At 41.3% G+C, this 24,349-nt stretch overlaps 1 protein-coding gene across 9 annotated transcripts in view; it reads right to left on the bottom strand.

The window, feature by feature from the left end:
* The window catches only part of KAT6B (lysine acetyltransferase 6B), a 202,987-nt gene that overhangs the window by 70,326 nt on the left and 108,312 nt on the right, over window positions 1-24,349 (bottom strand). For 6 of the 9 annotated variants that reach the window (XM_053306954.1, XM_053306953.1, XM_053306955.1 and 3 more), the window contains exons 4-10: window positions 22,694-22,809; window positions 22,365-22,446; window positions 16,758-16,890; window positions 11,548-12,488; window positions 10,282-10,403; window positions 8,803-8,918; window positions 2,935-3,076 (exon numbers count right to left, since the gene is read on the bottom strand). In XM_053306954.1, the coding sequence (XP_053162929.1) occupies window positions 2,935-3,076; window positions 8,803-8,918; window positions 10,282-10,403; window positions 11,548-12,488; window positions 16,758-16,890; window positions 22,365-22,446; window positions 22,694-22,809 (1,652 nt within the window). The remainder of the gene's footprint in view (window positions 1-2,934; window positions 3,077-8,802; window positions 8,919-10,281; window positions 10,404-11,547; window positions 12,489-16,757; window positions 16,891-22,364; window positions 22,447-22,693; window positions 22,810-24,349) is intronic. The other 3 variants (XM_053306960.1, XM_053306957.1, XM_053306958.1) reach the window with 2 other exon arrangements.

Genomic DNA, 24,349 nt, shown 5'->3' with positions numbered 1-24,349 from the left:
CTGTGTCTGCTCAGACTGCCTGTCTCCAGGTAAAAAAAGAAAAAGGAAAGATTGTGCCATTGAGTGAGTGTCAGCTCCTGGCGACCACAGAGTCATATGGTTTTCTTGGTAGAATACAGGAGTGGTTTATCATTGCCTTCTCCAGCACATTATGAGACCTTCCTATATCGCTGCTGCCCGATATAGGAGTTTCCCATATTCTGGGAAACACACCAGTGGGGATTCGAACCAACAGCCTCCTGCTCTCTAGACAGGTTGCTTCCCCGCTGCGCCATTAGGTGGCATTCCAGGTAAAAGCCTGGGGGGGGGGGAATTCCTGGGCAACCTGGAGAGGCAGTGCCGAGATCAGCCACAATCCTGCCACTTCACACAAGCAGCCCTAATCAGGTAGGGCTACTTGTGTGAACAGCCTCTGGGTCTTCAAGGGAACTGCAGTTCTATTACTGCATACGGTATCATATTCCCAACTCATAATTCCCAACTCATAATTTCTATCTTGTCTGGATTAAGTTTCTGTTTGTTTGCCCTTATCCATCCATCTCTGACCCTACACTTCCACTTCTTTCCTAGGACTGGATGGACAGGAGAAATGGGATACAGTGTTATCAGTATGCTGATGACACCCAGCTCAAAGTCTCATATGGAAATCCTCCAGTGCTTTCATGTAGATGTAAAAACAATAAGGGGGACAACACATACTCCTGCTGTATCCCACAAACCAAAAAGACTGTGAGGTGGAGCAACAATCCTCTACTACCACTAGTCTCTCAGATATTGTGCCAGCTAGAACAGCAACATAAAACAAATGGAGGACCGTAACATACCGCAGAGGTACCAGATAGTTCAATACTACAGGTCATCCTATCCTGCCTTATAGCCTTATCTATGCAGTGGTAGCATACAGAATAACAGAATAAATTTCCTTTTACACAGACTACTGGTCTGAAGTTCCAGCCACAATTCCTCCATCTTCTCACTTAATTGGATATACGGTATTTGCTTGTGGAGTCCGAAAAGTAAAATTAGACTTTGTATTTGTTAATCTAAACATTTAGCTAAGATTTTCTTCAAAGCTGTTGTCAAATGCACATAATAACTATTATATTTTGCATATTTCAACAGCTTCAACATAATATTTGGCCACAAGAGATCTAGAAAAACATAGTTTGTTAATAGTTCTGCAGACACAATATGAAGCTGGAAGGATGAAGAGGCTGAAGGTTTGAGGAAATCATTGGTGCAGGGGCAAATAGCTGTTTCAACAATGCAAAGGGAAAGAGTTAACTGCCTCCCACCTGCAGATGCCCCAGTGCTAACCAGAGCTGCCCACTCCCAGCAGTTGCTGAGGTGGGGGCAGAGGAAGGATGCTTCTTTTTGAATGCACACTTCTCTAAAGCACTTTTGTGTACCTATTTAATCTGACTCTTAAGATATCAAGGATTTGCAAAACAGGGAAGGTGTAGAGTTCTTTCAATCTCCATTATTTCCTGGGGCGGGGTGGGGGTGGGGGATGACACCCAGAATAAAATAATTCCTCACTGTATCTTGTTAAGTATGCAATGCATGGTGTAAACATTAGGACCTCAAAGAGAAATCACACAAGCTCTCATTGTTGGCCACTTCCCATATCACACTTTCCAATCCATATTTTTAAGATACATTTTCAAATTAAGGTGGAAACTGCTCATTGAGTCATCTACCTGCATACAGCAAAGATTAAAAAATGGTTTTGGTGTCTAACATAAAAAGATTAAGGACCTCAGTATCCTCGACACAAATAAAAAGAGCTCCCTGAGCATCCTTTAAACTAGCTAATAATTTAAAGTCTAGATTTATCTTGCAGTCTTCAAATTCCAAACCAGAAAGTTATAGCAATTCACTACATAGGAGAGCACCCTTGTGACAAAAGATGATCCGGCCAAGACTTTTTAGCTCTTTGAAGAATCCCAAGGGGCTGCCCTACAGTTTTCCTCCCAGGTAGAATACGCACAGAACACTGCTGAAGCTGCTGCTCCCCATAACAAGTCCACCATTATGTCAGCAGGGAGTTCTCAATGTGAACCTCTGTAGTAAATTTATATCATACAGAATCTAGGTTCTCATGACAAAATTGTGCTTGTCACCCTAGACCCCAGTTAGGAAACTTTAAGAAAGTCTCTCCATTTCTACAAATGCCCTATCTATATGGATGGAGAGAGAGCTCTTATATTCAACGGATTCCATTCCCTTTGCTATGAATGAGAGAGAAGATTACAATACTTAAGCAGAATATGCTTGAAAGCTGCAAAACAATATTCCAGAGCAAGGCACTGGGAGAACAATCCAATGGGGTGGGGGGTGGGGGTCCAAGGCCAGAGGTATCCAAAAGGCTATCTCCTGCAACATGCATGCAGTTCCAATAAATGAAGCCAGAGGGAAAGGGAAATCAGCAACCTTCCTTTGCACACACGAGGGTTCCTATTCATACATGGGACCCTTTGAACTCTGGCAACAGATTCCAAAAGAATAAAATCATTTTACCAAGCCTTTTAAGCAACTGTTATTTACAACTAATGAAATATACTTAAAATTAGGAGTTCTACCAAGTAAATAGATTGGAAAACTGAAGCCATTAAAGCTCTAAGAAACAAATTCAGTACCCAATGAGAGAGGTTTCCATTTTCACACTACCCTCCTAGCAATGAGAGACTAACAGTCAGCTGGTGTGTGGGTGTGGGTGTTTGTGTGACCTTTCCAAACTACATTTCAAAAGCACACAAGACCCACAAGACTTGAACTGTTGTTTTCTACATAACTTCTAGCCACACATGATGTCAGGTGGAAGGGTGAATCCTTAGAGAAACGTTTTAACTCAGAGGTTTAAGATCTCTCTACTATGTTCTTGCTTTTCAAACAGCATGCAATACCTACTGAGACAAATGAAATCTTGCCTACCTCAAACACTGAAAGATCCTTCCTTCTGTAGATTTCATTGGCTGGAGGATGAAACCAGCCACACTTCTTTGCGTGTCTTAGCAAAATATTTTTACTTTTCATATATTTAAGACAGAATTCACACAGGAAAAGCTTTGACAGTCTGTTGAAGTTTAAAAATCAAAGTGGTCAGTATCTATTTTTTATTATGAAAAAAACCAACATTTTTATGCATACTAACGCACTGTAAAGGAAAAAAACTAAAGCATGCTGTGTTTGAAAACAGACAAGGCTGAAGCATTCTCCTGCTCCCCTCGCCAGTTAACAAGTTAATTATTAGAAGGTCAGAGCCAGGAAACATATGTAATTCAGAAAATTCTCCCATCATAGCTTAGATATGACTTATGAATGTCACACTAGCTGCCACATCTAAGCAATTTAAATGGAGACCAAAATGGTCTGGGGCAAATAAAGATATCTTAACACACCAATTTTCTCAGTAGCCTTCTGGAGGTCTCTGCTTTCTTTGTTCAAATTATTTTTAAGCATTGTGGATCCGAAGAGATGGGGATGACGTAATTAGAGAAATGCAAATTGATTTGAGCTTGAATTGATTGGAGTGTTTCGAGCTTGAAATGAATTGCCTTTAAAATAAAGGGCCTGTTTCAAGCTCAAATCGTTTCAGGTGTTTCAAGCACCAATTTTCTGGAGAGAGCTGGTCTACTAATTGGGGTCAGTGGGTAGTCAAGTCCCCTGAAGCAAGCCAACGTGTTAAGTCCAGAGCAGAGGCCTGGCCTACCCACCTCACCCTATTCAGAATAAACTTTGCTAATTAATACAATATAGGGGCCAGTATGTAGTGGTCACTGCAATGTTGGGCTTTAGAAATGAAAACAGATCCATGCTAGGACAATGAAACTCACTAGTTGGCCTTGGACAAAACAGAGTCTTCTAACCTAACTGGTAATACAGGTTTGTAGTCAAACTGCCTCTCTGAGCTCTTTATACAAAGGGCAATATACAGATGTAATAACAATGTTCAGGTTTGCTGCTTTCTTCTGAACTCTTCATTTCAGGTGTTGTAGAATATGGATTTGTTGTGATGTTAGAACAGAAGGAGAAAGATAAGTAGGCAATGGATAATGTACAACTGAGGACCTCCAATAAAATATTGTAGTGTATTCTGAGCCCCTAACATTAGTAGTCCTGTTCAGGATTCCAGCCAGCTTGGAACAGCAGCTTTGTGGTGCTATTTGGGGCTCAAAGAAAGCACCTCCCGACATCCTAAGGAGAGGAGAGCTAGTCTTGTGGTAGCAAGCATGACTTGTCCTCATAGCTAAGCAGGGTCTGCCCTGGTTGCATACGAATGGGAGACTAGAAGTGTGCGCACTGCAAGATATTCCCCTCAGGAGATGAAGCTGCTCTGGGAAGAGCAGAAGGTTCCAAGTTCCCTCCCTGGCTTCTCCAAGATAGGGCTGAGAGAAATTCCTGCCTGCAACCTTGGAGAAGCCGCTGCCAGTCTGTGAAGACAATACTGAGCTAGATAGACCAATGGTCTGACTCAGTATATGGCAGCTTCCTATGTTCCTATCCTCGTGAGACATCACTGCCCTCCCCTGTGCTGTGCTATGTGGTGCTAAGGTCTCAATATTAGGGCTGCCTGCCAACCCTGAAACTGAGTGCTTTATTGCTATATTGCTGCGGGGGATGTGGGGGGGAATGATTTTGTTTAACTTTGTGGCATTCAACTCTTCCTAATGTTCACTTTCAGGATGTTATAAGCTATTGGAGGTTCAAACAGACCAATTTACTTTTTTTCCCTCCACTTTCCTTTCCCCCTCAACTGGCACCTTCAACATGCATGGATCAACTCTCCTCAGCCACTGACTTAGCGGATAGACTCACATAGTCTGCCCAACTTCCAGTTCCTTTTGACTCCTTTCCCCCCTCCCCCATGCAAAAGTGAGTACTGTCCATTAAAAAAGAACAACGAAGAAATCCAAGATTTTAGTGTAGCTATGGCTTTAGTGTAGTTATGCAGCGTGTTCCACAACAAAAACTAATGGCAATAGCAGGAGTTCCTGTCTTCGGAATTCAGTGTGAACCTAGAAGTTCCCTCTAGACCAGTGGTTCCCAGACTAGGAACCTCCAGATGTTGCTGAACTAATTGTAGCTGGGGCTGATGGGAGTTATAGTTCAGCAACATCTGGAGGCTCTCAGTTTGGAAACCACTGCTCTAGACAATGGCATGAGTCACTGTCATAATTTCTTATCTCTGTGGCTTCAACCTTCCATAGGTCCTTGATACATACACAGCTGTGTTTTGGTTTATTAAAAAAAAAACTTTTAGTTTATAAATATACAGACTTCTGGATACCTGGGGAACCCCCCAATAAAGCACCACCATATTTTTGAGTGGCTTTATATCTCTTTCAACCCAATAGGCACTTGACCATCCAAGTCTGAAAGGCATGGGGAAGATGCATGCTACAGAAGTTCCAATCCCTGAACACTGAAATAGGGGACCTTTTGCAGACAATGGTTGACATCCAGACTAATGTTGTGCACTCCAAAAAAAAATGTTTCATAAGGACAATGCGGGGGGGAGATCCAATTTTTGCTGTGTTTCTTGAAAATATGTCCCTGAGAGTCCAGAATGATGCTAGGTGCTTACAAAATAAAATCTGATCACTTGTGCACAAGTCTGAGTGCCTCATATTTGACTTTTGAGAACCAGTTCATACTGGATTCTGTTTTGAGGTCTGGTAACCAAACTGCTAGAAGGACATAGTCACTGCGAACAGCAGCAGCAACTTGAATGGTCTGCAGTTTCTCTGATAAAACTGAAAATTATATAGCAATAATTGTGGTTAAAGCAATCAGGGATGAGTGAGCTGGCTCGAATTGAGCCGGGCTCAACAGCGAGCCAGCCCGGTTCAGGTGGTCCAAGTTCAAACCGCACTGCCCCCTGGTTCAAAGAACTGGCTCGCAGGCCGGCTCGGGGGGTATACTTGTAAAAGGGAAGTATACAGGAAGATTCCATAGCTGGGAATCCGGCTAGGATTCCCATTTTCAAATAAAAGGGGATTCCCTAGACTAAGAAGGGGCAGGGACGAAAGGGGAATATTTACCTTTACTTTCCTGCCTGCGGAGGAGGCCGCAGCAGCGACATCGGAGGCGGTGGTTCCTCCAACCCGCACTGCTGGCCTCCCAAATGTCAGGCTGGGCCAGCTGTGACCAAATTTGGCATTCTATTCTATTAGAGTGGTCTCTGCATGTGTACAGGGGCCCAAATCAGGCGTCCTGGCCTGTCATTTGGGAGGCCAGCACGGGGAGGGGATTGGAGCTCCCCACTACGACCTCCAATGTCGCCACCTCTACCACACCTGCTGGCAGGAAATTAAAAGGTAAATATTCCCCTTTACAAGTATATAACTGCTCAGAGACGCAGGTTTTGGGCAGTATAGAAATACTTTAAATAAATAAATATATCCCCCAAGCCGGCCCACGAGCCGGCTTGGCCAGCTCAGTTTGGCCAAGCCCGGGCCAAGCTGGCCAAATGGCCAGCTCGCACCCACCTAATAGCAATGGTGGGGGGAAAGCAATTCTTATAGGCACTATATGGGAAGGAACATAGACAAATACCTAAGTGGTTATAACTGTGCCTTAAACATACATAATATATTGCATAATATTTAAATCATAGTTTTAGGATGGTATTATTTAACTTTAAAAAACATGTGACTGGGAAAACACAGTTCAAGAATTAAGCATTTTACGCAGTATATTTTGTAAAATAGTTAATATGCTACTTTAAGATTTTGAAAATTGGATTGCTTAAATTCAGGTACAAAGTGAAACTGTGAGAATGCATAATGGTGAGTCCCACAATTGAGTGGAGAACCCGAAAGTCTTGGAACCTTCCAACCCGAATATTCAGAATAGTATAGATAGATGTACCAAGTAAATTGGAGCATACATTCATTTCATTCCTCCTGCAGTAATGAAGAAGTTTAGTCTTTGTTACACATTACATGATGACCCATGTTACATTACACATTACAAATTCATCATAAATATTATGTTTAGTTTATGTTCTCAGTGAATATACATACAGCAATTAAGTAGAGGAGGAGACCTGGTCTTATGATAGCAAACATGACTTGTCCCCTTAGCTAAGCAGGGTCGGCTCTGGTTGCATATGAAAGGAAGACTTGATGTGTGAGCACTGTAAGATATTCCCCTCAGGGGATGGAGCCGCTGCTCTGGGAAAAGCAGGAGGTTCCAAGTTCCCTCCCTGGCATCTCCAAGATAGTGCTGAGAGAGATTCTTGTCTGCAACCTTGTAGACGCCGCCTCCAAGTCTGTGAAGACAATACTGAGCTAGATAGACCAATGGTCTGACTCGGTATATGGTAGTTTCCTATGTTCCTATGTCTAGAGGAGTGCAGAAAATGGATTTTGTGTCTTGAGCTCAAAATAAAACGCAAAATGCTCAAAATAATTTGTCAAAACAGCAGCCAAGCCTGCTGTTTTGATGCAAGACTCAAAACAACATGCGATGGGTAGACCAGGACTCCGCATCAGCCTGCCATGGAGGACTGGTCTACCCATCAACCCCAATTGGTAGACCAGCTCTCACTAGAAAAATGCCGCTCAAAACACTTGACTCATTTTAAGTGTTTTGTCAAAAATGCAGGCTTTGAGTTTTCTTGGTACGTTAGTTCAAGGCTTCATTTCAACACCAATTAAACATTATCTACAAATTATAACTGTTTTAAGAATTCAGTTATGCTTGAAGTGTACACATCTATAAATACAAAATATTTGTATAGAGTCATTCATTATTTTCTTTATCGAATTTGAGTTTTCATGGCTCAGAATTTTAAGGATACTTTAGAATGGAAGGAATACAAAAGTTCTGTCAACAATTCTGCTGGCAATAATCAAGTTTTTATTTCATGACACATGAAGTCAAGGGATTGTCCAAGAACCCATTATCATTATGTGTGATCATTGTGTGGGAAGGACTATGGCTTTGTGGGAGAGCATTGACCTTGTATGCGGAAGGCCTTGGTTCAATCCCTGGCATTTCCAGGTAGGGCTGGGAAATATCCATCAAACTGTTGTGGGTCATTGCCAGTTACTGTAAGCAATAATGAGCTAGATGGACCAATGTTCTACTAGGAATAAGGCAGCTTCCTATGCAAACTATGTTTTCTTCATTTTGTAGGTCTAATATTAGTTGAAATTGGGTTCCAACTCCCTAGTAATGAAGAATTTCTTCAAGAATGTCATTTCAGACTGTAGCTGAATAAGTTACTCCCTAGTCACTGGCAGACATCCAGATTAATGTTGCTCACAATGAAAAATATTTTGCATATCAACATGCAATGGGGGAGAGCCTTGTTTGTTTGTTTTTGCTTGTCTTCTCTTCCCTCTGCAGCCTATTGTGCTTCTTAAAAATATGTCCCCGAGAGTTGCGGAGCCCTCAGTGATATATTTTTAGGAGGCACAGAGGGCTAAAGAAGAAAGAAGGGACATTGCCAAAAAGAAAAGAAAAAAAAGTCACCCTTCCACCACTGCACACTTCTCATGTTTTCAAATGCATGCAACTTTAGTCTGGATGTCAATCATTGTATTTCCCATTCCTTTTATTACTTGCATAGCCAAGTTCACATCACATCCACAATGACAATATGTAGGCTAAGCTTATATAAATATAAAATTAATTTAAGGTTCCAGATACTAGCTTCAGAAGTTTTCCAAGGAAGTGATTTACATCCCCAAAATAACTGCTTTACAAATCTTAATGAAATTTAATCACAGTCATGAAACAGCCTATCATTCCTTTCCATCCTGTATATAAATACAGGAACTGTTCCCCTACCTTGCATACTCCTGTGGGTAAGGCGAAGAGTACCAGGTCTGGATCTCATATTTCCCAAATTCTATCACAGAAGGGTACCGTCCATTTGTTTCTCCACCATTTTTACATCCGATTTTCTATTAATCATGGGGTAAAACAAATTGTTATGAGTGTGCAGGAGAAGGTCACTTTCCACCATGTCTCACTATCAGACTACTTTCCAGATTGTCAAGTACTATACTAGGTGTTAGGTAGCATGATGTCTTCTTGGAGAAGAATAAGCAGCAGCAAAAATTGCTGTGGTGTGGCACCATTGCCATACCATAAATAAATCTTCCACTATATCCATTAAAAACCAAAATAAGTCAGCAGATATCCAGCCCAACCAAAATACATAATTGCAGAACCACTTGCAATTAGGCTAGCAGGCACTAGAAACTATTTCATCTTTCACAAGTTACCAAGTTTGCTTCTAATTTTCTAGATAACATTAGCTTGGACAGAGATAAATAGAAAGTGGATGAGAAACATCATCTCTGATCAGAAGAGATCAAGATTACTCTAAGAGGAAAAGTGAGAAAAGGTTAGTTTAAACAAAAAAATATATAAAAGGAAATAGGAGAACTGATAATTTAATAAACAAAACAAAAGAAATAGCTGATAGGAAACAGCTGGAATTCTCAGTTATCAGGGACAAAATGCACATTAGTGCTGAACTCTCTATCTTTATCCTCTACATGCCAAGAATGCAGATGCATAATTTTTTTTTTTTTTAAGTGAAACCACCTAGTTTGTATCTAGGACTTTCTGACCCCAGAAGAAAAGAATCAGACAGCATTAATGCTACATATCAGAAATAAGCACAAGGTAATAGTCAGCACCAACTAAATGTTGCATAAATCCCATGACAATTTTACTAATCTTGTTTACATATTTTACCGTTTTAAATAAACTCATGCGTACATCTGGCTGCTCTACAATCTCAGATTTTCCCTGATAGCATCTACTTTCTTCATAAAGAGGAAAGGCATAAAAATCTAGAGCTTGGAGACTAACATGAGTTTTAAAACATATGGTGCACATATGGACACATATGAATGAGACAATTTGTTGTAACCCCTAATCACAACTTTCTCCAGTGGCTTTCATCAAATGTGACACAGAACAAAGCATGGATGTGTGGAGAGATCACATATCTTCAGAAGTGTAGTGAAAGGCACTGTGAACCACTCATGTTTCTGCACTACATCATGTCTGACACTTCCTAAAGTTTACTGTCCATCATCACTGCTAGTCCACTCCCTTGAAAAAAATGGATTCCACGCTAGAGGAATACTTTTAGTACACAATCAACTTTAAAGAATGGTTTATTAAGCAGAATTAAAAAAAACAAAAACAAAAACTTAAACACCAGCAAGACTTTCCCCAGACATTAGGGAAATCTGGTAGTCAACAGTACTGTGGTGTTAACTAAACATACCTAGTTCCCATGAGCCTTACCTCCATTGCAAGTTCCTGGGCCTGCTTAAACATTTCCAGATCTTCTTCTGTTACAATGTCCTTGCTTCCCACCAGAAACAGATCTGTGTGTTCTTGTTTGATGCTTATTTTGATTTCTGTTCCTGTTGTTTAAAACCAGCAGAGAGTTTATTCACCAATATGATGGTGATAAGCACCTTTCCACTATCAGATGGGAATTTTCAGTCTAGTTCCTGGAGAGTTACAGCTCTAAAACCTGCTTCAAAGTTGAGCTTTCCAGCTGAGGTAGCAAGCTTTTATCAATATTATAATGACAAATAATTGAAATGCTCGCACATTTATTTTAAACAAATGCCATCAGGATCATCTGAAGCATTTGCATTCCTGCCCTTAGGCTTTTATTCTTTACCCTCATCTAAAATGAAAATTTGAAAATAAAATACGTTAAACAATTGAAGGAGCAGCAGAGATTTTACATACAGTATTTTGCACGAGTTAAGAAGTCCAGGCCAGAGAATTCATACCATCAGCTCCTTAAGAGACCACCAATGGTCTTAAATAACTCTGCTGTTTTACCTTTTGAAACCTTTTGTTTGTTTTAGTATTTTAAATTATAAACTGCCTTTGATACCTTGGCAGAAAGGCAGTATATAACTGCAATAAATACAATTTTCTAGCAAAATTGCCAATGCAACCTCTATTTAAAATTGTTTTTTCCCCTCTGAATGTCAGCACTAAACTAAGCTTAGATAAACCATTCAAACAGATTAGAACAGACTAGAGCTAGGAGTACAGACATTTTTTCTTACAGAAAGAGGATTTTTTTTTATTTTTAAAAAATGGGAAGAGTAAATTTCACAGCAGTACAGATCCAGTGTTGTGCAGCAGGATGGAATTGGTCATGGAAAAGCAATGGAGGAGAGGAAAATGAAGAGTTGAAATGGTCATTCTGATAAATGCTGACAGTGCTACGGCCAGAGAAAGGAAAGAGACAGAATGGAGTGGCTAGCAGTACGGTACTACAAAAGGCATAAGCAACATTATGAAGACATAGGGGCGGGGCTAGAGCCACTACATATGCAAAAAAAGGACAAACAAGGTGGGATAGTATTAGTTGGAAAAAAACACTTTGAAGATTTAGTCAGCATTAGTTACAAGGTCAAAGTTCACCGCTTTTGTATGAGAGTGAAGTAAGAACAAGAAAAATAGCTGAGACCTATGTGACAAAATAAGAATTTGGATTTGGACGGGACGCAGGTTTGGTTGGCGCTTTGACCTGTTGCTTACCATCATCCTGATCAGGTTTAATCCTTCCGTCTGCCAAGCTCCCCTTCCCTGGTGAGGGGGTCCCCATCTGAGGGGTCACTTTATACTTTAATCTGCCTAGAATCCTGCGCTTTTTAAGGAAAGTTGTTTGCTTGAAGTGAGCAATTGCTTTAAAAGCACGTCCTCTAGACATACCCCATCCAGAGGTGGAGGAATGAGAAATAAACCTACTTCTAATCTCTTTCTTTCCATAGAAAGCTGTATTAGACTTGGATGTGGAAGAGAATGCTGCTTTACGATGCAAACGCTTGGGTGGTGCATAACTTGGGTGCCCCTTTTTTCGAGACTGTCCCTGAGTGGTATAAATATGAGAAAGTCCATCAAAGAGTCCCTTTAGCTGACTGTTATTGGGAAGGCTGCTAAAGGAGGGTGCGCTTGACTGACTGGAGGAGCTTTGGGGAGAGTTAGAAGAGATGGAAGTGCTGGATTTTTGTGAACTGGGGCTCTGACCAGAGATGGGGTTTGGGGGTGGAAGTGAAGAAGGTTTTAGCTTTTGTGTGGTACCTGTAGCCAACACATGAGAAGTACATGATTGTTTCTGAGAGGTCATTTTCCTTGGACGATAATGCTTTGAAAAGTCTATTATTTCACCTCGTGATCTGCGACCATCGGGTGACGGTGTAAAAAACTTAGTAAGGCCATCAATAAGCCCTTTGGTTTTCTTGTTAACTTTAAGTGTAGAGGCAGATATGTAGGTGGAGGTGGTGGTGGTGGTGGTGGTGATTTTGGTGGCGGTGGCACCAGGCCGGGTGGGGTCTGTAACAGCCAATCTGCTGCTTGAATCCTTCACAGATGCAGCATGACCAGATGAAGGTGTGGTACAGACTTTAGTCTTTTGACCCCTACCAGGTGACCCCCTTCCTGTGAATGCATTCATGGATCCTTCATCACTGGTTACAGACCTAAGCAAAGAAATTTGGAAAATACAAAAGAAAAAGAAAGAAAGAGAACGAGTAAGCATTAAAGAAAGGGGAAAAAAGAATAAAAACAAATAGCATTAATGCTGCATACAAACTACTCAAGCCATTTAGCTTTAAAATGAAGGGTTTTGTGACCATCTAAATATTTACACATATCTGAAGCTTTTACCAGATAAAACTAGGTATCCATGCTATTTCACAACAAAGACCCCCACACAACACACGATGCTAAAAATTTATTTTTGAGTAAGTGGAGACTGATCCCGGGAATAAACTATTAAAGGAACAGTGCGATCCTAAACATATTACAAATACGTAAGCCCCTTTCAGCTCAATGGGGCATTTCTGAGTAAACAATGTTAGACTTGAAACATTAGGTTTCAGATCCATCTTGGCCATCAACTTCCTCCTGGATGCCTTTGGGCAAGTCACCTTCTTTCAGCTTTAGTTCACCAGCCATAAAACAACAAAGTACAGGGAACCACTTCAAAGAGCAGTTGCAACAAGATAAATTGGCAAAAGTTGTAAAGCACTATATATATATATTAAATAGTAGCTATTATGGGTTCAATGGGACAGTGCAGGCGATTCTCTAATAAGTCCAGTTTGACAAGAAACCAGCCCGAAACGCTCCTCTCTCCCCACCACTTGCTCTCTCTCTTCCTTAGAGAAAAATCCTTCCTTAATCAAAGGTTATCTTGTTGAAAAATCCTTCCTTAATCAAAGGTTAGCTTGTCAGCCACAGGCAAACCTGTATTTCTTCATCATGGCCATCTGTGTAGTCCCACTCATAATTCTGTGCCTGTGTAAAGTCAGCAATTGGAACATGGAGGTCTAGTCAAAGTGTTTGGTACAACCCCACAAAATTAATAGGAATAATTAAAAGTGGAGCAAGAACCCTAGGAAATAAGAAGGGACATTAGGTAGAGACTTCAGTGAAGACAAACTCCACAGAAAGGTTCTCTTTGTTGTGACAGTAGTTAAAAAGAAGAACTGAGCAAACAGATGCTTACCCACTCCCTGAGACATCTGTGGAGAGCCAAGATTTTCCTCCAAGAGCCAACTCTTTAAGCTAGAGCTCTAGAATGTTCCTCGAATTGGCTCTGTGCAGGTGCAGAACCTCTAAGTGGTACTGCACAGATGAAGAATACAAGCTCTGAGTAGGGATGTGCATGAACCTGTTCGGAGGCCCTTTTACGGGCCTCTGAACAGATATGAACACCAGGGCCGGTTCAAAGTTCAATGCTGGCGGGAGTGCCACTTTAAGGGCAGGGGAGCATGCACTCACCCCTCCTGCCGGCGCTTCTTCCCAGTAAAAACCTTCGGGGCGGCAGTATACCTCCCTGCCATCTCTTCCCCGTCCTCGGCCGGAAGCACGTGATGGGCACACGCCCACCCAGTACTTCTGGCCACTTCCGGCCAAGGACAGGGAAGGGGCAGCAGGGAGGTATGCTGCTGACCCAAATATTTTTACTGGGAAGGCGCACCGGCGGCGGCGGGGGGTGGGGGGGGAACGGCGTGAGACGTGAGTGCACCCCTGGATCCTTAAAGTGGCACCCCTGCCAACGTCGAACCGCACATCCGCGGTTCTGTGCACATCCCTAGCTCTAAGTAAGCAACCTGTCTTTCCTTTAAGCTAAGCTATGAAACTGTGGATAGAAGTGTGTTTCAGATTCTGAGTTGACCTGCAGGGAAGTGTGCACATTTGCAATTGTTAGCTGATATGTTAATCATTGGGCACAAGAAGCTAGTTACATTTACACCAGTCCAACATAATATACAATTAAATTAGATGCACTAATATAAATAGAGTTTTTGCCTCTTGAATGCTATTACAAACTATAATATGCTCCCAGGAGATAATGTGACAAATTTTTGCTGGTTTCTGACCATAATAAAGAAGTTTAAAAACAAAACAAAAAAGGCTACAAAAGCTAGTACCATGTTACAAAATCTCTGAGACATTTGACTGATTCAAGCTAACAACTGTAAGAATGACATTCCATACAGGGGAATACAACACCCCAAATCCAATATTATAAGCTCTCCTGTGCTTCATTACTTACAACTCTAAAATAACATTTAAAGTAATAATGGTGTTCCTAAAGAAGAATTGTTGTATTCCATATAGCACTAAGACAAAAGGTTTCCTGTAGCTTAGTGCCCCATAGAAAACATGAATAAAATAATGACCAAAAGGAAACAATGTGGGGAGGGGGCAGGGCATGAAGAATACTGAGAAGCGGCCCTGAGATTTACTGGAAATCTCATAATTTCACAGAACATGCTAAAGGAAGTGCTGATTTAGCTAAAGGCTAATGACTGAAAATGCAGATCCCAAAAAAGAATAGTGCAGAATGCTATTTTCTTGAAGTGAACGCCAAACCAAATATGTAAGGTTATTTGCATTTAAGGAAAAACATGTGCACACATATGTGCACCCGTGCAGCCAGGCAACATTGCTATTTTGAAAGCCATCACAAAACTGCATAATTACTTCAGATCAATTCTATTCCCTTCCATCTTCTTATTACTATAATTGTTATATATTCTGTAAAGAATGGCACATTTTTCTCCCTTAAATTATGCATTTATTTATTTATTTATTTATCATATTTTTATACCGTCTGATATATTCATCTCTAGGCGGTAATTTAATACCAACAGACTACTGTTTGAGATGGAGCAGTCTAACAGCGGTCTGGGTTGTTGTATTCAAATAGCTATGTAGTCTTAAGATTTGGCCTCTGCCTCTTTCCATACTCCAAATAAGTACAGATAGTTGTTAACATTCACAGTCTTCTTAAAATCCTCTAACCTTTCCCCATAAGTCTCTTGAGTATTTCGAGGCCAGAATTTTAGTTGTGCAGCTGCAAAACCCATTGCTTGGTGCCACATATGTTAAATAACCATCTGCTATACAATTCCACACCACCATTCAATGCCACAAAGGTTTATGAAGCAAGGATGTTCCACTGTTAGCCCTTTTAATTAAGATGTAGCTAAAATCATTTCAGCAACAGAATTATATTATTGCCATTTGGTTGCATTCTATCAGCAGAATTAAATCTAACTTTTGCCTTATACCTACTCATACCCTCCCAGTGTGGGATTTATTCCGGAATGGGTTCAATATGCCAAAGACTGTCACCCTTGCACTCTCACAATATATTTCAATCTGTATTTCTATGTCAAATGTATGCATCATAAGACTGGTTTCACATCCCACTTCCATGTCAAAGATCTCCACAAAATATAACGTGGGAAGGGTTGCAATAGTGTGCTTCTACTTCTGAGGAAGACACAGACACTTGCAAGTGATTTCTGACATTTTGCATCATTTTCTGATACAAATACAGATCAATATTGCAATGAGCAACTCAAAAATCCACATACCTTTCTCATCACTTGATAACCCAATGCTGCACACATGAACTGCCTCCACTGAAATCTAGATAAGGTGATTTCCCCATTTCCCTGTTCACCAAATAATAAGTCTGCCTTCACAGCCAGTAATTTTTTGATACTGGAAGACAGTGGCAGCAATGGCCAGACAAGCCAAGAAATGAGCTACCACCACTGGAGGGTGGTTTGTTTGGGTCAAGTCATATGGAAGCTCTTTACATGGTGCATGTTTTTATTTATATTCCCCCTTTCCTCCAAGGAGCCCAGAGTAGTCTACACAGTTATGTTTATCCTCACAACAATGCTGTAAGGTAGGTTAGGCTGAAAAGTGATTGGCCCAGAGTCACTCAGTAAGTTTCATAGTTGAACGAGGATTTGAACTCAGGTCTCCCCAGTCCTAGTCCAACACTCCAACCACTACACCATGCTGGCTCTCTTATATAAACAAGCAGTGAACATGCACATATTAACTTGTCTTAAAATAATTTTAGATATGAAAGAGAGATACCATACATGCATAATGGACACCAGTGAGATGCAATATTGAAAACACACCTCATTGGCATACCAGAAATTATAGGAACAGAACTGCATTAACTCTACCTACCAGAAGTGTGTTAATGCTCAGGAACTTCTACTTACCAGTAGTTTTAAACCTATTTTCCTGTGCATTTCTGTTTAAGGAAACAGTTATAGGGGAAAGCCAAACACCTTATATTTTAGTAGCAAGAAGTTGTGCAGCCTGGAATAGTGAGCGGAGGAAAAGAACTCTGATTTCTCCCCATACAAATCTGATTGCTAGTTCAAGACTGCCACCAAGGGTGGAAAACAAACAAGAATACTTACAACATTCGTTGCTTTAGTTTATTTTTTGGTCGTCCAATAGGTTTTGTGTATCGTCTCCTTATCTGTGATGCTTTCTCATGAAGTAACTTTCTTCCTTTTTTCTTTGGTCTGCAGACCTGGCAAATCCACATCCCTGAATTGATGTTAAAAATAAATCCAGTTAATTTTGCAAACAGTTCAAACTAGCATTGTTCCTAACTGGTCCTATTTGTGGAAACATTTTCTACCCAGTAAGAGAGAGAAGAGTTCTCGTTTGTACACAAATGGCGTGCATGCATCCCCATCACACTGTCAATTCTCCTCTCCCTGGACCTCTTCATTTTTGAAAGAAAAAAAGGAGAACATCATAGGATAGCAAAAATATTGGTTTATCTGTATCCAGGAACTCTTGAAAGTGCCACCAATTCTCCTCTTTGAACCTTGGTATTGACCATGGGTTCATGGAGATCTTGCAAACAAGTGAGCTTGGTAATTCATCATATTCATTGGCCCGAGGGGTGCCACAAGGTTCCATCTGGTCCCATACTGTTTACCATCTCCATGATCCCACTAGGTGAGGCCATCTGAGGAACAGAGGCACAATATCAGCAATCTGCTGATGGCACCCAGATCTATTTTTCCTTTTCATCAAATCCTGGAGGGGCACTTGGGATGATTCACTAGTGATGGACTGGGTTCAGTGATGGACTGAATAACGAAAAACTGAAATTTAAACAGTGCATGTTAAGAGGTGTGGATGTCTAGAAATAGTTGTATAGTCCATTTTGGATGGGGCTGTACTCCACTTAAGACACAGGACCACAGTTGCTGGATGTGGGGGGGGGGTTCCTCCTGGATCTAGTGCTGCTCCTGATTGTTTTTGCAGAATCTGTGGTTGGGGTGCTTATTAGCAGCTTGGTATGCTAGCAATGGTCTCTCCTGGACAAGAAAACACAGGTTTGTCTGTAATGTTCTTTGTATATGCAGGCACAAATATGGGTTTTGCACCTGTGCAAACCATGCATCAGAAACTTTCTAGAGCCTGAGCTCTGGAAGTTGCCACCCCCCACCCCCACCCCCATCAAGGAAGTATTTTGTGATGTGAATATGTCTCAAGGGACAAGGCAAGTACCCTTCCATTCAATTCTCTCATGACTACCACAGAACAACTTATTAATCGTTAACAGACACTGGAAGAAGCAGCCATGACCTTACGGGACAGCATCCTTGAAGTCTAAAAAACGGGTATTTTACCAGCTCTAGCAGAGCCTCAGCATAGCAGTAATCCACTGCAAGAGTTTTTTGAGAGAAAACAAGATGCCCCTTCTGGGATTTGCCATAGCAAAGGAAAAGGTTCAGTCAAGATGCAGCTCTGGTTAAGATGAAATTCTGAAGTGATCTAAGGAAGGAGATATCTGACAAATACTTTGCTCCTCACAGATTCACACAGTACAAGCAGAGTGTAATACACCCAGTCACTGACTCTCCTGGAAGAGCTGGTGGTTATCAAGGCAGCTTGTCTTGAATAATAGTAAACACAGATCACAGTTAATCTAAGGCTAAAATGGGTGTCTCATAAATTGTGAAACTATTAGAGACTCTAAGAGGGTATGGGTAGTTGAGTCAGTGGGTAGAGATTATAAAGGTGTCTGCCTCCTTCCCCCATGGAATTAGATGCATGTTAGAAGAGTCTGGGAAAATCCATGGGTCAGCAGAGGGACTCAGTTGTGGTATTAGAAGTCCAAGCTATGATTTGTGTTTCTTACCTGGTGGCCTATTCCCTTTCTTCAACAACTAAAAGATGGAGGAATTGGATTCAACACTTCTCCTGTCCTTTAGTCCAGGGATTCTCAACGTTGGGTCCCCAGATGTTATTGGACTTCAACTCCTATAATCCCCAGTCCCAGTGGCCTTTGGTTGGGGATTATGGGAGCTGAAGTCCAATAACATATGGGGACCCAATGTTGAGAATCCCTGCTTCAGTCTATCTTGGTATCTCTCTGGCCCCTTGGGATAGGTCTTTTTCCATCACAGTCCCTCACCATCAGCCTGGATGATCTAAGTCTAGGATCATCTAAGTCTGTACTAGGCAGAGACCTATTATACCTCCCTGGTGGCCTCAAGGGGACCCTCCAGCCCAATCCCTGGAGGTGTCTGGTGACCTCCATCTATAAGGCTAGCTTCCCCACTTTTTTTGCTTTCATCAACCAACCACACAGCCCCAGCCCTTCCTTTCCTTCCCTGGAAAGGGAAGCAAGCAAAAAAGGCCAACATCAGAGATTCTGCCCCTCCACCACTCTCTCTGCCCTTCTTTGGACCTACAACCCTGAGTTTGGCTCATTATATGGCACCTCCAGCTAATGTCACTTCCAGGCACCATTGGCCATGGTCGAGCCCTCCAGGTTTCAGCAGCAGACATAGCACTGAATACCAACACAGGAAAAACAGAGGGCAGAAGCAAAAACTGAGTTTTTAAAAAGAATACTGGATAGGTGCATAAAAATATGTTTATTACAAAATCCTAAGATCCCAACATGTTTTGAGCTAGATGCTCTTCACTGATGAAAGAGTTAAAAAAAATTAGATACTTCTTACTTTAAAGTAAAGTAACTTAATCAATATCCATACCTATCTGCTATTTCTTTTTATGAAACACAATCAACCAGAATGAAGGTGCATTAGGGCTACAGAAGATCAATTGAAGGAAAAAGTAAGTAAGGGGGGGGGAGAGAGATGGTCTTGTGGTAGCAAGCATGAATCATCCCCTTTGCTAAGCAGAGTCCACCCTGGTTGCATTTGAATGGGAGACTTGATGTGTGAGCACTGTAAGATATTCCCCTTTTGGGATGGAGCTGCTCTGGGAAGAGAAGAAGGATCCAAGTTCCCTCCTTGGCATCTCCAAGATAGGGCTGGGAGAGACTCCTGTTTGCATCCTTGGAGAAACCGCTGTCAGTCTGTGTAGACAATACTGAGCTAGATGTACCAAGGGTCTGACTCAGTATGTCAGCTTCCTGTGTGAGACAACAGAACACCTGTCAAGAGGAGACTGATACATTAAGCTGGCATATTCAGAGTATATGTATGAGGAGATGCCAAGACTCTGAGAAAGAAGCAGCAGGATATAATTTTCTTCACAGAATTGAGAAAAGAACCCAAGTAGTAAGACAAGACATAGCTAGCATGGGTCCACTTAGAACAATACGATATTCTTTTGAAGAGCCTTCTAAATAGATGCTCTGTCTTTAGGGAGAAGGCCCACCCAACATGAAAGTGAAAGAAAAAAACCTAGAAGTAATTGTCTCTGCTATGAAGCCAGCAAAAACAAAACAAAACCCTGCTTTCCTGTTGAAAGCAGGATGAGAACTGGGAGGAGGCAGGAGGTCTGCTTGATTAGTCCGGCCTCTGGAGTGTGAGCAGGAGCTATCCTAGTCAGCATTCCCTGCTCCTTTGATGGAGACAAGGAGGATTCACTAACTACAGAAAAAGAAACTCCCAAAGCTCAGAACAGAACTCTTGAAGCAAGTTCTCTAGGATGCTGCTCTTGAGACTGACAAAAGACGAGATCTGGAACACGTGGTGTGCACATGTCTCAAGGGATAGACAACTGACTGCCTACTCATCAACTGTCCTATCCATGAAGAGATGAGTACACCGCAGAAAAAAAACTCTTGAAAGAAGGGGACATGAGCACTCTGCATAGGTGTAGAAACAATGTCTGCATTTGCACAGAGACTATGAAGAAGATCTGGCAACTATCACTCGTGTCCTGGCAACATCCCAAGGGCTGCATTTGAAAAGTGCCCAGAATGCATCAGCAAGAATGTATTAACTAGGGCATCCACTCAGAGCATATTTTCATCAATTGCACTGATTTCCAATAGATTTGCCACACAACTCAACATACTGCTTTTGACATTCAAAGTCCTAAATGGCCTCATACAAAGCTACCTGCTTATTTAGATCAGTTTCTGCAGTCCTGACCTGTATCTGTCAGCTGTCTGAGGTGCAGCAGGCAACTACAGAAGACAGACACCACCACTGGAAATGTCCTAAGTTATAAAATTCCCTTCCTAGGGAGACTCACCTAGCCCTCTCATCCATGCAGAGTTCAGGTGGCATATTTTAAAGGCCTATTTTAGAGGGTATTTTCCTTTTCACTGATGTTTTTATGATGTGGCTTTTTAGATATGGTTTTTGTTGATATTATTTAATATTGTTAGGATAATTAAAACATCACACATTACTTTTCATTCAGGAAGAGAAAAGGAAGAAAGCACATGCAAGTGATCCCACTGAGGTCTAGGTAGAAAAAATATTTGTATTTAAGAGCCAGTTAGTGTAAATTTTAACCAGTCCAAGACAATGCAGCAGAAGAAAGTTTCATTCCAGATATCTGAAACTATTATTCCTTCTAAAGGCAAAGAAAATTATAAGACAGGGGACAAGTAGCCTAATGTAGACAAGTAGCCTAACATAGACAAGACAAGGAGTCTTGCTTTCTGCTGCTTGATTCTTCTTCAACTATGCAGAGAGCAATGAACAGATTCCCCGTCACCCGCCACACAGAAAAGCATCACATGATAATTTGGAGGTGGGAGGAGATCAGCATTGTTAATGATATCTCTGCCTTTTTAGAAATCTTTACCTTCTAGATAAGAGAAACTCCAGAATAAAGTCAGTAGATTTTCAACATACAAAACAACAAGATTGTGATATATCTATTTTGCTACCATACTGGAATGCTGCTGGATAAGAGAAGCAGGGCTGCTCATTTGTAAGCTTATTTTGTTTTTAAAACTACCAGTCAGTTATCCAATTGAAATATTACACTAAATCAACAAATGACTAAGCATACAAGAGATCAATTTCCTTTGACTATAGCATTACAAACTAACTTCATTAAGAGAAGTACAAACAGTTGAAAGCAAGATTATTGGTACTGAAAAGCTTTTCATGCAGTGGCTTAAAATAAAGACTAAGACCCACATTTTAATCAGTAGACAAATTAACGGGTCATTGTATATTACCTTCTATTTTGGCAGTAAGGGGGTGGAATGTGAACACCATTTCTCTTCATTTAGGAAATTAAGAAACTGATGTATAATTAGCGACTTCCTAAGCTCCACAACAAAAAAACTCAAATTATATTTGATAAATCTCAATCTCAATCTCTTTATTTCAGTCAGCAACCAGCATGAGATTAAAACAAATGTAAAAGATACTGTAAATAATACTGAAATGTAAATAATACTGAAAGAGAATTGGGCTTTGTTCTGGGAGATTTAGGTTGGCACCCATGCTCTTCTATGAATTTCAGAGTGACCTTTGGTATATTGCCAATTGCCATCACTCCCCTTCTCTAAGAAATTGCTGCAAATGGACAAGGACAAAAAGGCTTCTACAGAACTCTTTAAACGTGTTACAGAAACAATCAATAAGAGATACAAAAGAGAGGCTGTTCCAAGTGTTCAGGATGCTCAACAGTGAATACAGCATTCAAGGACTAACAGCTTCTGTATAAATAATTCACTAAGTCAACATGAGACTACACTGAAAGTCAAGATATATACTGACTGAGGTAAAACAAAACACCAGGCAATAGAGGGTGAAATGATTGTCAGGGATCACCTTTTGGCATTCGGGAAAGCGGTGGGTCACAGCACTCCATGTGGAATCCTCTATCACAAGAATCACAGAAAAGCATATTATCCTGAAATTGAAAAGAGAAGGAGAGGGAGAAAGTTATGAAGTACCTTGGATAAAGGCTTGTTTCATGTTAAGGAAATGCATATTTTCATGATTAAACAAGCAAAACACTCAAATAATCCTTGCTCACTATTTCCACCCTTTAAAAAACAGCCCTTACCTATGCCTGTAAGTTAGAACTCAATTAACTCAAAATAATTATACTGAAAATTAAATTGAACATTATACTGTATTAAGGAATTAAAACTTACTGCATTTTTGCCTTGGATTCTACAGGCACTGCATGTTTTGCATTCAATACACTGCCATCTTAAGGCCTTCACATTTGTTGTCAACTCAAGACAAAATTTCAAACATGATGGATGTCCTATAAAAAGGCAATATTTATACATGAGGTTTATTTCAGTGCTCCAGAAAACCAGAAGTTCTATGACATTTCATAATAGAGCCGCAGCAGTGCTGACTATTCTTAGAGTTCACTTTTCTTCCCTCTCAGTGGCACTATGACAGGTGGCTATGTTGTTATAAGTTGTTGTTATAGACATAACAAATGTGCATTTATTACAGTGCATTATGCTGCATAGCAGAGTTTGCAAAATGATTTGACCCATTCATTTTAAACACATTAAAAACTACAACTGCCTTTGAAAAAATATCCACTTGTTCATTTTAACCCATTCCTCTCACACAAAGCATTCGAAAACCAGTTCACATGACCAAACAATGGTTTGTTCAATTTGGAAGGCAAGCAGAACCCCACACTTCCTCTTCCATCTCTCTCCTTTACTCCTTGGTTCTGGTATAGAGACATGCTATTTGTTATTAAGAACAAAAGGGTTCTCAAAGTAATTTTCATAGAAAAAAAGAATAAAATGATTCCTTATTCCAAAGAGGCTCACAATTGGGGGTTTGGGGGGAAAATCACAAGGTAGACACCAGCAACTGGTGTGTAGGAAGCCAGTGGTGGTGCAGGGGCAACCCACCACCAGCGGCCCATAGGTGCCCTAGCAATACCCCTGTGTCTGACGTCAAATGCAGGGGCATGGCCATATAGGTACATAGGAAGCTGCCATATACTGAGTCAGACCATTGGTCTATCTAGCTCACTATTGTCTTCACAGACTGGCAACAGCTTCTCCAAGGTTGCAGGCAGGAATCTCTCTCAGCCCTATCTTGGAGAAGCTATGGAGGGAACTTGGATCCTTCTGCTCTTCGCAGAGTGACTCCATTCCCTAAGGGGAATATCTTACAGTGCTCACACATCAAGTCTCCCATTCATTTGCAACCAGGGTAGACCCTGCTTAGCTTGCTGCCACAAGAGCAGCTCTCTTCTCCCGCAAAGCAGGGCCAGGCTGAGAACTCAGCGCTGGCTGAAGCATTTCACAAATGGGGCCCTGACACTGAGTGCTCAGTTCCCAGAGCTGAGTTCCCAATCTGGCTGAAAATGCATCTCTCTGCCTTTCCAGTCAAGGAAAGGCCAAAGCACCTTACGACCGGGACCGTGCAGCCCTGCTTCTGCATATGGCCACACCCCTGCATCTGACACAGGGGTGTGGCTAGCTTGGATGGGATGGCTACATGGGGAGTGGTGGCCGGGTTGGGGCAGAGCAAATGGTGGCTCTGATCAGCAACAGATACTGAAGAGACACTGTGTTGTGGTTGGATAGAGCGCCACCACCTTAAAAACTGCCTTTTTGCACAGCTACATTCTGGCTTGTTAAATCACAGCTTACAAGCCAGGATATGAACCCAGTTTGAAGTTGGTTTCATGTCTTATTTTGTAAGCCCCTGCTAACTTGGCAAAGAGGCACCTTTTAACGTGGTGATTCTTTTTTATTTAGCAGGGGGAGAGCAACTGGCCCTATCCAGCCCCAGCACAGTACCTCCTGTGACTGTTGCTGGTGTCT

Source organism: Hemicordylus capensis, chromosome 3 (genome assembly GCF_027244095.1).
Source record: "Hemicordylus capensis ecotype Gifberg chromosome 3, rHemCap1.1.pri, whole genome shotgun sequence".
Lineage (NCBI taxonomy): Eukaryota > Metazoa > Chordata > Lepidosauria > Squamata > Cordylidae > Hemicordylus > Hemicordylus capensis.
The sequence above is the reverse complement of the archived record's forward strand: the minus strand, read 5'-3'. Positions and strand labels throughout refer to the sequence as shown.